The sequence below is a fragment of the Suncus etruscus genome, chromosome 20 (genome assembly GCF_024139225.1).
Source record: "Suncus etruscus isolate mSunEtr1 chromosome 20, mSunEtr1.pri.cur, whole genome shotgun sequence".
Lineage (NCBI taxonomy): Eukaryota > Metazoa > Chordata > Mammalia > Eulipotyphla > Soricidae > Suncus > Suncus etruscus.
This window is the reverse complement of record NC_064867.1, coordinates 20,831,299-20,844,768: the sequence shown is the minus strand read 5'-3', so window position 1 is coordinate 20,844,768 and position 13,470 is coordinate 20,831,299. Positions and strand designations below refer to the sequence as shown.

General features: G+C 39.2%; 1 protein-coding gene across 1 annotated transcript in view; it reads right to left on the bottom strand.

Annotated features, from left to right (window-relative positions):
* Positions 1 to 232: 232 nt before the first annotated feature.
* EFHB (EF-hand domain family member B) overlaps positions 233 to 13,470 on the bottom strand; it is a 45,439-nt gene continuing 32,201 nt past the window's right edge. Inside the window, exons 10-13 of the mRNA XM_049766480.1 lie at positions 11,426 to 11,633; positions 4,526 to 4,738; positions 1,322 to 1,503; positions 233 to 406 (exon numbers count right to left, since the gene is read on the bottom strand). Coding sequence (XP_049622437.1) covers positions 233 to 406; positions 1,322 to 1,503; positions 4,526 to 4,738; positions 11,426 to 11,633 — 777 coding nt within the window. The remainder of the gene's footprint in view (positions 407 to 1,321; positions 1,504 to 4,525; positions 4,739 to 11,425; positions 11,634 to 13,470) is intronic.

Below are 13,470 nucleotides of genomic sequence, written 5' to 3'. Positions count from 1 at the left end.
CGCCTCAGAGCAATCTTCCTAGCATAGAGCTAAGAATAGCACCTAGGTAGAATGAGGCATGACTCAAAAATATACAAATAAAAAAGATGAAATTTTAAATCACAAATTTATTTATTCCCATCCAAACATTTGAATCTTACCACAGTAATTGCTGAAATATAACTAAACCAAAATGGACTGAACCTGACAGATATCAAAATTCTTCTGTTTAAATAAGTGAACTCCAAAAGTATCACATGGTTGTTTTACATTTGGTTCTGTGTTCATGTTGTAATTCATGTAGAATATTTCTGATGGTCTCTACACAAACTTCTCCTCTACAATGCTTTTTTGATGCAAGATTCCAAACATTTTCAAATTCTTCATCAGAAAGCTTGAGACCAATGTTATGTAATATATCTGAAATCTAAAAAAAAAACATTGGCAGTCAAACAACAATTTTATGCTTATAAATTTGGATACTTTAAGTATTTGGTCACCAGGTGTTGCCCAAAAAAAAAAAGATTTGTGACTATCTTATGGGCCGGGAAGGTGGCGCTAGAGGTAAGGTGTCTGCCTTGCAAGCGCTAGCCAAGGAACAGACCGCTGTTCGATCCCCCGGCGTCCCATATGGTCCCCCCAAGCCAGGGGCGATTTCTGAGCACATAGCCAGGAGTAACCCCTGAGCGTCAAACAGGTGTGGCCCAAAAACCAAAAAAAAAAAAAAAAAAAAAAAGTATTTGGGGAATGCTTGCCTTGTATACAGCTGCATTGACCACAACCCCAGTCATTATAAAGTTTGTGTGGAACCATAAAAGACCTAGAATAGCCAAATCCATATTGAAAAGCAAAAAACTGAGAGACATCTCATTACCTAATTTGAAACTCTACTACAAATCCATAGTAATCAAAACAGCATGGTATTGGAACAAAGACAGACCTTCAGACCAATGGGTAAAAACAGAATATCCAGTGACAAACCCCCAGGTATGTGGTCAATTAGTCTTTGACAAAGGAGCCAAGAATTGGAATGGAATGGAAAAACAAGACATTAGTCTTTGACAAAGGAGCCAAGAATTGGAATGGAATGGAAAAACAAGACATCTCTTCAACAAATGGTGTATAACCACGTGTAAGAAATTAAAGATTGATCCATATCTTACATAAATTTTTATTTACTCTTAACCACTTAATTTATTTTTTGAAAACATTACTTAACAAAATATTTAAAAGTAGTTGTTATATGAATGAGCATTTTTATCTTTGTTGGTTCACTCAAAGTTTACATATCTTTTTTTTAAGCTTACATATCTTTAAAACCTTATGAAATAATATATTGTACCTCTTTTTTAGATCTAGTCTTTAAGAAGTCTCTTTCAAACACTCCTTTATTTCCAAAGATGCTAGGGTATAGTAATGAGTAGGCATTTCCTTCTTCACCATAATTTGTTCTGCTACTGATGCTATAAATATGAGGGACAGGAATATCAGACCGAATGGTTGGGACACCATAGATGGGATAACCTAGGACATCAAAAAAGAAAGGAAATGCATTCTGAAACTGAGCTGTATACTAACAGTCACCAGTCAAATATGTTTACTGAGCAAATGAAATATTATTATTTTGAAATAAAATATGCTGTAAGTATAAAGTGAATACTGAAGGCTGGAGCACATGTTTTGCATGCAGAGGGCCTATGTTTAATCCCATGAGCACTGAGCCAGGAAGACACGAGACTGGATTTTGAAGATTTAGTACTACCCAAAATGCACTGAAAACTTTAATAATTTGTTACTTATTAGTTGAAGTTCTGACATTTTAGAGATACAAATATATGTGATTAAATTTATTTTACCTTAGGGTTTTTTGGTGGGGGGTGTTTTTGTTTTTGGTTTTTGGTCACACCCGGTGGTGCTCAGGGGTTACTCCTGGCTCTATGCTCAGAAATAACTCCTGGCAGGCATGGGGATCATATGGAAAGCTGGGATTCAACCAACATCTGTATTGGATTGGCTGCATACAAGGCAAACGTCCTACCACTGTGCTATTTCTCCAGCCTCTACCTTAGTTTGTTCTTAACATGGCTACTGAAAGCTTTTTAATACATATAACTCCAACTATATTTCTACTGGATAGCTCCAATCCAAAAAGATTAGAAAAATCTCTTTATACCAGAATACAAAGAACGTATATAAAATCCAATTAGAAATCTATATGCTTAACCATATCATTTGTACACGAAATTATTTTTCTAAATAAATTTTTCTAAATTATTTTCTAAATGAATAATATTCATAATGCTTTGTGTTGGGATGCAGAGTGTTAAGGGTTAAAGTGTATTCTCTAGGGCTCATATGATCTGTAGTATGGCAGAAATGAAACTTATTTTGATTTTTTTTTTTTTTTTTGGTTTTTGGTTTTTGTGCCACACCCGGCAGCACTCAGGGGTTACTCCTGGCTATCTGCTCAGAAATAGCTCCTAGCAGTCACAGGGGACCATATAGGACACCGGGATATGGGAAAAAAAAAAAAAGATACAAATGGCTAAAAGGCATATGAAAAAATGTTTCACATCACTAATCATCAGGTAGATGCAAATCAAAACAACTATTAGGTACCATCTCATGCCACAGAGATTGGCGCACATCACAAAGAATGAGAACAAGCAGTGCTGGCGGGGATGTGAAGAGAAAGGAACTTTTATTCACTGCTGGTGGGAATGCTGTCTAGTCCAACCTTTATGGAAAGTGATCTGGAGATTTCTCCAAAACCTGGAAATTGAGCTTCCATATGATCCAGCTATACCCTAGGCACACAAAAATACAATACAAAAATTCCTCCCTCACACCTATATTCATTGTCACACTATTTACAATAGCCAGACTCTGGAAACAACCGAGATGCCCTTCAACAGATAAGGCCAGGAGTACCCCTGAGCACTGCCGGGTGTGGCCCAAAAACCAAAAAAAAAAAAGAAAGAAAGAAGGAAGGAAGGAAGGAAGGAAGGAAGGAAGGAAGGAAGGAAGGAAGGAAGGAAGGAAGGAAGGAAGGAAGGAAGGAAGGAAGGAAGGAAGGAAGAAGGAAGGAAGGAAGGACGGAAGGAAGGAAGGAAGGAGGAAGGAAGGAAGGAAGGAAGGAAGGAAGGAAGGAAGGAAGGAAAGAAGAAGGAAGAAAGAAAAGAAAGAAAGAAAGAAGAAAGAAAGAAAAAGAAAGGAAAGAAAGAAAGAAAGAAAGAAAGAAAGAAAGAAAGAAAGAAAGAAAGAAGAAAGAAGAAGAAAGAAAGAAGAAAGAAAGAAAGAAAGAAAGAAAGAAAGAAAGAAAGAAAGAAAGAAAGGGCAATGTGAAGAAGGGCAGAGATCAAGTTTATGTAGCTAAAGTCAAGTAACCAAAGATGCCAGAAAACTCCAGGAATTAGGAAAGGAGCCTGCAAAAGATTTTCTCTAAAGTCTTCAGACATAATGAACCACCTTGATGTCAAATGTCTAAAACTCCTGAATAGACATGGTAAATTTCTGTGGTTTAAGCAGTCGCAAAGACTTGTTTTAGGTAACCCTAGCAAACACATAGGTGAGCAATGATGATTTAGAGAAAACTTTTGTTAGAGTTCCCCATATATTTAGAGACTAACTATTACTTATACATAAGTAATAAGTAATTATTTTATACTAATATTATATAATAATATAATACATAATATATAATTACTTATTTATTTAACTAAGAATCTGGCACATGAGCTCCCTGAGCCCCTGTATCAGTGCTGTGCACGTGTTGCCAGCCCATGTACATTGTACCCAATGCATGTTGTCCACATCTCCTCTCTAGAGATGTGTCCTTTTGGACGAAAGGACACTTTCTCACTGGGAGGTGTGCTGAGGTACTCTCTGTCTTTGGAGAAACCCATGTTCTCTCCTGAGTGTGTTTCTCTCTTTCTCTTTCTCTCCCTCCCCTTCCACAAGTTTCTAAATCAAACCTATTTGTACGTAAAAGAAAAATCTATATACAGAGCTAAGAGTCAGCTTGAAACTTTTAAAAGTTGCTGAGGTTCAAATTACTACAATATATGGCATTGAATGCTCTGATCTATTTATTGTAGTTTCAATTTCATTGATATAAAATCATTTTACTTGAGTCACCAAAAACAATAGTTCAGTTCAACCTACACTTACTGAAGACACTTCAGTGTTAAGAATACAGAAATGAGGGCCCGGAGAGATAGCACAGCAGCATTTGCCTTGCAAGCAGCCGATCCAGGACCAAAGATGGTTGGTTCTAATCCTGGTGTCCCATATGGTCTCCCGTGCCTGCCAGGAGCTATTTTTGAGCAGACAGCCAGGAGTAACCCCTGAGCACCGCCGGGTGTGGCCCAAAAACCAAAAAAAAAAAAAAAAGAATACAGAAATTAATAAAAAGTCGTAGATTTTGAGAATTTTACAAACTATTATAATAGAGGTTGAGGACAATGCAAGGCAAAACAGGAACTGTTTTTTGCTTTTTTCTGTTATCTGATCTTTTAATATTGGAAAAATAATGCAACATATTCACCAATAGAAGGACCATCTCCTACAACTGCACCAATCTCAGATGAAGTTGTTTTATAGTGATTAGAAACTTTGTCACTAGGCCTCAGAAGTGTCCGGAGAATCTTTTCTGAACTCCCTGGTTCCTTTAAGACAACGTCTTCAGGTTTTATCAGGAGAGTTGGTGCAGATTCTTCAGCTTTAGCTTCAATTTGGTTTGTACAATTTGGCTTTCTTCCTTTAAACAAAAAAAGGGAAAGGGGGAATTATGGCATAAGTTATTACTTGGAGCTATTGCTCAGCAACAAAATTACTCTTCCATTTAGTCCCTTTTTAAGTGAACTGAGCTGATATAAGCCCTTCTCTGATAATACCACCCACTGAGGAAGATAAAATTCAGACCAGTGTCACCTACCAGAAAGTATGGATATACTCTACTATTTCTTTTAGCCACTCACTTTATTCTAGAATAAAATTTTTTAAATCTGAAAGACCAAACAAAAACTTAAAAGCTATTTTTCTGGGAGTTTTGTGGGGGACACAATAAATGGTTCTTGGGGTTTTTTCCTAACTCTGCACTCAGGAATAACTTTTGATTATTAAAACCAGATTATGACCAACAACAGAGACTATGAAAAATATAACTGTATGGGCACTACAGACAATGACCGGGATTGGACAAACTAGTTTGCCTGGAGCCTAGAAATGGTCTTATGTTAGGAAACTTCAAGGGTAGGGTCTCCTTGTACTTAGGCCAAAGTTTTTCCTTTCCATGACCCCATATTTTGGTGGGCCCATGCAAACGATAATTGCCACACTAACATTGTTTTTACAGTGCTCCTTTGACTCTAAACCTTTAAGATACCACTAGTAAAAATATCTGGAACTGCAAAAAAAAAAGGTTTACATTAGTGTTAACATATATGCTTTTAGTTACACTAGCATTCTGGGAGATAAAGGAGGGAGATAAGAGATATATGCTTGGGAACAGGGATGAAGGGAGGACAACACTGGTGGTGGAAAGGCCCTCATTTATTGTCACTGTGTACCTTAAATATCGCTGTGTAAGATTTGTAATTCACTTTGGCCACAATAAAAATTTAAAAAATTAAAAAAAAAAACAGATTATGCACATGCAAGACACATGCCCTATCAGCTTTACTATCTCTCTGGTCCCTTTTTCTTTATCTTTTTTGGGGAGGAGGTGTGGTAGATTTTAAGAAATGTGTGGGAGGGCCCGGAGAGATAGCACAGCGGTGTTTACCTTGCAAGCAGCCGAGCCAGGACCTAAGGTGGTTGGTTCGAATTCCGGTGTCCCATATGGTCCCCCGTGCCTGCCAGGAGCTATTTCTGAGCAGACAGCCAGGAGTAACCCCTGAGCACTGCCGGGTGTGACCCCCCCCAAAAAAAAAAAAAAGAAAAGAAATGCGTGGGAATGTTTTATAGATATACTAGGTTCTGTGCTTAGGGGTGACTCCCAGCAGTACTCAAAAGACCAGAGATCAAATCTGAGCTTCCTGTATGGAAAGCAAGGCTCGATTCACTGAGCTAACTCTCTGGCCCTCTTTCCTTTACTTTTTTTTCCAATTTTTTATCCCGTGTTCAACTTGAGCTACAGGATTACTAGAGCTGTTCCTAGAGCTAAGTCAGGGGAAGAGCTAGAAGACATGTTCGGAGCTGGGCGTTCTACACAGTTTTAGCATGAGGAGGAGACCTATTCCTGTTTTCTGCAACACTCTTAGATGTTAAGAATTCACTGTGCCCACAGGAGCTGATGATGTTAAAAAAATAATAATAATAACCTTCTTCAATTGGTGTATACTTTAAAAATCTTGAGTTTTCACTGATTTGCCTTAATTCTAAACTCTTTTCACAATTTGCAGTACACATCCCACACTAGAGGGAGCTGTGGCCTTTCAAGCTCTAGTTGGAGTCTCAAGTTTCTGAAGATGTTCAAAGATTGCAAAAAGAAATGGTGTCCCAATAATAAGTAGAGATGTGGGAACCATGGCACTCCGAAATGGACAAACTTCCCCAAAGTCTGCACCCCCTTCTATACCCTACTAGCAAGAAACAGCTTAGTAAAGCCTCAATAACTTTAATGGCTTCACTGTGAGATATGATAATTTTCACAGATTTTCTTTTACTAAAGTATTTTTTGATAATTGCATTAGTTATTTTGTTGTAACAAACAATATCAAATATTTTGCTCCTGCTAAGGAGCAGGCTTTGGGAGTGGGTGGGGAAACTGGGGACATGGTGAGGAGGGGGAGATCACATTGATGATAGGATTGGTGATGGAAGATTGAAAGGCCTAAACAACTGCATTATGTAAACCACGGTGTTTAACCACATTTTCAAAAAAAGAACCTATTCCTCTGTCAACTGATCATTTGAAAACCTCACTAAAAATAGCTAAGACCGGGGGCCGGAGAGATAGCGCAGCTGCTTTTGCCTTGCAAGCAGCTGACCTAGGACCTAAGGTGGTTGGTTCGAATCCCCGAGTCCCATTTGGGCCCCGTGCCTGCCAGGAGCAATTTCTGAGAGATAGCCAGGAGTAACCCCTAAGCACCACCGGGTGTGGCCCAAAAAAAAAAAAAAACCCAAGACCCTAAATCAGGAACAGATTTCAAACTACCTGATCTCCAAACAGGCTTCTTTGACCCATTTTTTTCTCCAGTTATAGTCAGAAGGGGAAAGCACTGATACTCTCTGGTTCTTAGAGGACAAGTGAAAATAGAGTTGTTTTCTTTAAAAAGCTCCAGTAGGACCAGAAAGAGCTCAGTGGGAAGACTCAGTGGGTATAGATTCTACTCCCAGCAGAACAAGGTCCACTGAGCAACTCTAGGAGTGACCTCCATGCACAGAGCTAGGATTAGTTCTTGAACACGCCTGGGTATGCTCATAAATCAAAATAATAATAATGGAATTAAAAGATTTATTAGGTAGAAAGTATTATGTTATTTACCTAGTAGATAGAATAGGAAAGATCACCCAGTAAAAACTAACTAGGGAAGCCTCAATGTAAAAAAAAAAAAAAAAATGGTAAGAACTCCTCCCATTTTTTGCCCTATTTTTTGTCTTTCCTTCAAACAGAACCACATAACTCAAACCATCTTGTCCCGCCTCACAAATGGAGGGGGAAATAATGGAGGGTATCAAGACCAGTCGTATGAATATTAAGTAGAAATAAAAAAATAATCAGACTAAACACCAAATCGAAAGCCAAAGACAACAGAATCGATACCCAATTTACAACATGCTAGACACCAAGTGGGGATATGGGATGCATGCTAGAAATAGGGGTGGAGGGAGGACAACATTGGTGGTGGGAATGCCCCTGATTAAATGTCACTATGTGCCTAAAATATTACTGTAAAATATTTGTTTGTTTGCTTTTGTTTTTGGGTCACACCTGGCCGTGCTCAGGGGTTCCTTCTGGCTCTACACTCAGAAATCGTTCCTGGCAGGCTCAGGGGACCAAATGGGATGCCGGGATTCGAACCACCATCCTTCTGCATGCAAGGCAAACGCTTTACCTCCATGCTATCTCTCGGGCCCCACTGTGAAAGATTTGTAATCCACTTTGGTCAAAATAAAAATGAAAAAAATAGGTATATTCACTGTAAATCTAGCTATGTTTTAAATGCATCTATCACACGATATCCTGAACACAGCTGGGAGTGGATCTTGAGCCCTGTGGAGAGAAAGGTCTTCACTTTGTTTTTGGTTTTTGTTTATTCATTTTGGGGACACACCAAGCAATGTATGGGACTTTGCTGGATGGAGCTAACCCAGGGCTTTTATTTTGGTTCTGTGCTCAATGGCTCACTCTGGTTAAAATTAGGGAAACCAGAAAGTGAAAGAGAATTCAAATATAGTCCTTTCTAGTTGCAAAACATGTGCTCAGCCCATTGAGCTTTCTCTCTGACCCTTCACTTTTTTGTTTTATTTTGTTTGTGTTTCTGGGCCACACCCGGCAGCATTCAGGGGCTACTCCTAGCTCCGCATTCAGAAGTTACTCCTGGAAGATTCAGGAGGCCATATGGTATTCTAGGAATCAAACCCATGTCAGCTGTGTACAAGGCAAAAGCCCTGCCTGCTACACTATTGCTCCGGTCCCTATGCTTCACATTTTAGAAGAGGGATAATTTAAGAATAAATTTAAAAGTAATAAAATTTCTTAAAAAAAAGTAATAAAATTTCTAAAGAACTTAATTGTCTCAGGCTACAAAAATAGATAAGTGCATCTTTGCATGCAGGAGTCCCACATTTGATCCCTGAGACAATTTAGTCCCACATGTACTACCAGGAACTGTCAAGCATGGCCAGATATGACTCAAAAAACAAACAAATGAAATCCTTTATGATACTAACATAAACACTAAACAAGGCATCATAAAACACAAACTTAATTATAAAAATGCTTGACATAATATTTAGTTATTAGATTGAACAGAAAACCTCACAACCTTGATTGATGAAAATTGAAAATTGGAACAGTAACTTAGAAAAGCAAAAGAAACTATTGAAGTGTTATCTGGGGAACAATAATAGCTCTAATAAGAAATAAGCTACAAATAGAAACCAAAAAAAATTTAGGAGTTTTTTATATCATAAAGACATTACCCATATTAGTTTAAAAATATATGTAACCAACCTATATTTCAAAATGTGAGAAAATGGTATTTATAGCAATATTAACATGAGGGAACTAAATATTTATTTTAGAGAAACCATAAAAACAACTCTTCAATTACCCAGAAATTTCCAAGCCAATTTTTTGTTTGTTTTTTGTTTTGGGGCCACACCCATCAGTGCTCAGGGGTTACTCCTGGCTGTCTGCTCAGAAATAGCTCCTGGCAGGCACGGGGGACCCTATGGGACACCAGGATTCGAACCAACCACTTTAGGTCCTGGATCGGCTGATTGTAAGGCAAACGCCGCTGTGCTATCTCTCCGGGCCCAAGCCAAATTTTTTAAAGCTAAGTAAATGAGCTGGAGAGATAGTGCAGTGGGTAAGGAGCTGTTGTTGCAGACTATTGACTTCATTTGGATCTCTGTACCCCACATAGTCCACTAAGCTCCACCAGGAATGATCCCTGAGCACAGAATAAGAAGTAAGCCCTGAGTACCACTGGGTGTGGCTCAAAAACAGAACCAAACAAATTAAAAATAAAATACACTCACTGTAAATCTATGTCTTAAATGTACGCATCACAAGGTGACCTAAACACTGTTGGGAGCAGATCATGAGCTCTGCAAGATGTGGCCTCTAAATCAAAGAAGAAAAAAAGAGGAGGAGGAGGAGGAGGAGGAAGAAGAGAAGGAGAAGGTGGGAGGGTGAGAGAAAATGAGGGGAGAAGGAAGAGAAGGAGGGAGGAGGAGGAAAAGAAGGAGGAAAAGGAAGAAAAATGGTGGTGGAGGAGGAGGAGAAGGCAGGAAAGGAGGAGAAATGGTGGAGGAAGAGAGGGGAAGAAGGAGGGGGAAGGAGGGAGGAGAAGGAAGGAAGGAAGGAAGGAAGGAAGGAAGGAAGGAAGGAAGGAAGGAAGGAAGGAAGGAAGGAAGGAAGGAAGGAAGGAAGGAAGGAAGGGAGGAGGGAGGGAGGGAGGGAGGGGAGGGAGGGAGGGAGGAGGGAGGGAGGAGGGAGGGAGGAGGGAGGGCGGGAGGGAGGGAAGGAGGGAGGGAGGGAGGGAGGGAGGGAGGGAGGGAGGGAGGGAGGAGGGAGGGAGGGAGGAGGAGAGGGAGGAGAAGGAAGAGAGGGAAGGAGGGAGGGAGGGAGGGAGGGAGGGAGGGAGGGAGGGAGGGAGGGAGGGAGGGAGGGAGGAAGGAAGGACCCTTATCTCTAGTGCCACCTTCCCGGCCCCCCAACACACCACTTTCAAGTCAGTGAATGCACCACAGTATAATTGTTCGTCTCCCAATCATTGCAACAATAAAGAGAAGGGAAAGTTTCTAATAAATAAAAAGTAATCAAATAAAACAAAATTAAAAGGCTATATTTATGCAAAATTGTATTTTACTTTTTGATCTTCCTGGAAAGGGAACTAATTATGATATGACTATGATTTTTTAATTAAAAGATTTATGAGGAATTATTATGAACTTCAATTTATTTTTTCACTTAGTATTTTTTTTTTTTGGATGAAAGTACCTGGTTTCAAATTTAAAAGAAACAAATACAAATTTTAAAGTGTTTTAAGGATAATACAGAAAGAGAGAATACAGCTGGGAGGGCATTTGCCTTGAATGCAGTGGATCTGGGTTCAGTCCCCAATACTCCATATGGTCCCCCACACCCAGTCAAGGGTAGAACTAGAAGGCCTGAGCACTATCAGATGTGCCCCCACCCCACCACAAAAACATTGAGTTTTAGTGAATTCAGGCCTTCATGTATTCTTCCAGGAAATAAAATTATTAGCAAATTCTTTTCTATGCATATGCATGCAAATAAATGTATATAATGTATTTAAATATACAATATATATTTAAGTATTTATATTTTCAATATATATTTATTTAAGTACCATGATTACAAACATGTTTGTAGTTGGGTTTTGTTAATAAAAACAGAACACCCCCCTTCACCAGTGCAATCTTCCCACCACCAATGCCCTCCATGTATTTAATTTACTTTAATTATATTAAAATTTAGGGACCAGAGTGATAGCAGAGTAGTAGGGCATTTGCCTTGCAAGCAGAAGACCCAGGACAGACCTGATTCAATCCCCAGCATCCCAGATGGTCCCCTGAGCCTGCCAGGAGCTATTTCTGAGCACAGAGCCAGGAGAAACTCCTGAGAACCACTGAGTGTGGCCCAAACACAAAAACAAAAACAAATAATAATATTAAAGTTCATAAAAATTGAGCTCATGGAAAATAAAAGTCCATTTAAGAAATTTGCACACCTTCAGAAATTAATTACCTCTAATAATGACCCTTTCTTCATATTCTTTAAGAGGTATTTTATCTTTCCAGGCAAGATAATTTGCAAACTCCAGGAAGCTGATCTGCCCATCATGATCCACATCACAGTAGTCAAAGAGTTGGTCCAAGAGCTTCTCATCCAACTGCAAGTCGATCTGCTCACAAGCTAGCCGAAGCTCTTCTTTATCTATTATCCCATCTGCATTCTGTTAAATACAAACAAAACAAACAAGTGTTTTCTTTAAGACAAAAGCAAAATAAAGACGGACTGGAGAGATTCTTGAAAGGTTGTGTGTATACTACGCATGCAGAAGGCCTGATCCCTGAAACCATATGATCCACCAGAGCAACAATGTGTGACCCAAAACCAAAAAAAAAACTTAAACCCCCCCAAACAAAAAACAAATCAATAAGGAAGGTCTAGCCCAGTGTTTTTCAACCTTTTTGTGCAAAGGCACACTTTTTTCATGAAAAAAAAAAAATCATGGGACACACCACCATTAGAAAATGTTTTAAAAAAAAAATGTTAAAAAAAATTTTAACTCTGTGCCTATATTGACTATATATAAAGTAATTCTCTTGAATAGGATTCAAATAAACACAAAGAAATTATTTTATAATTACTTTACTCTAAAATAATCTAATGATTGGTCTATTTGTGAGCTGAAGCTGCATGTAACGGATGAAATTGGAATTTTTCCCATGGCACACCAGACAATATCTCACAGCACACTGGTGTGCTGCGGCACAGTGGTTGAAAAACGCTGGTCTAGTCCATGCGTTCAATTAATAGTTACACAAAAAATATAGAATTGGGGGTCAGAGCAATAGCACAGTGGTAGGGCATTTGTATTGCATGTGGCCGACCTGGGAGAGACCGGGTTAGATCCCCTGAGCCTGCCAGGAGCCATTTCTGGGCTCAAAGCCAGGAGTAACTCTTGAGCACCGATGCGTGTGGCCCCCAAACAGACAAACAAACAAAATATAGAGAGAGAATTTTAAGTGACATTACTTTTCACTGTGTTGGCCTGATATGTACACAGTCACTTCAATATTTGTTGGTCAGAGTGTAACTTGAAATCTTCGTTCATTCTAAAGTCTTTTTCTTTACATCATGCTGTTTGCACTGTGGTAGAGCAGGTATTGACATGATTCATGCTAGACATTTCACTGTCTATTTTTGGCAACAGTCTATAAGTATCTGTGCCTTCAAAGTTTTTAATGCATTTGGTGTTTCAGCTGAAAAAAATGCTTATACATTTTTCTGCCTAGTAAAGAGAAGAAATTGGAGAGGTGGTGGCACGCAAAGTACCGAAAAGTGGATTTGCCTGACAAGAAGGAGTACTGTCACTGTAACACTTAGCATTTAGGATCATCTTGGAGCAAGGAAAGGGGTAAGTTTTGACTCTATGCAGATGTTACTGAATTTCATTTTTAGTGCCAGGGATCACATCCAGGACCATACACATGCAAGGAAAGCACTCTAACCAAACTACATTCCAGACCCTGGAGTACCACACAGAGTGTGAAAGGAGGAAAATTTATGAAGGCTCCAGACAGAAACCAGCTGATTCACTTGGGAGAACAGAAAGCAAGCATATGGTATTTGTTAAAGAAGGGTGGAAATAGCTGGAACATCTCACCTCTCAGCCCCTCCTGCAATAGATCAAGCTACTACTGTAAGTCCATTTGGAAAGGACAGGAAAAGATTCTAGTATGTGGCAGTGGTGCTGGCAGCTAAAGAAGAGTTTAGCCCTTACAGAGAGTTCTCTGAGACTGACTCCCAAGGGAAAACGTAAATGACTCATTAACTAGTATTCAGCTCTGTGACAAGGATTGAATTCACAATGCTGACGGAAATTCCCTGAAGAATGGGAGACTAGCTGATGAATTCTGAATAAATTCCGGCTGTCAGACCTAGAAGACCTGAAAAATGTTCCTAACTCTTCTCTTGAAATGGAATGAGAATTTAAAGCCTTACAATGTAGCTACAAGTGCCCTGGATTAAAAAAGATTCCTTTAGATAGGCGCGAAGGTGGTGGG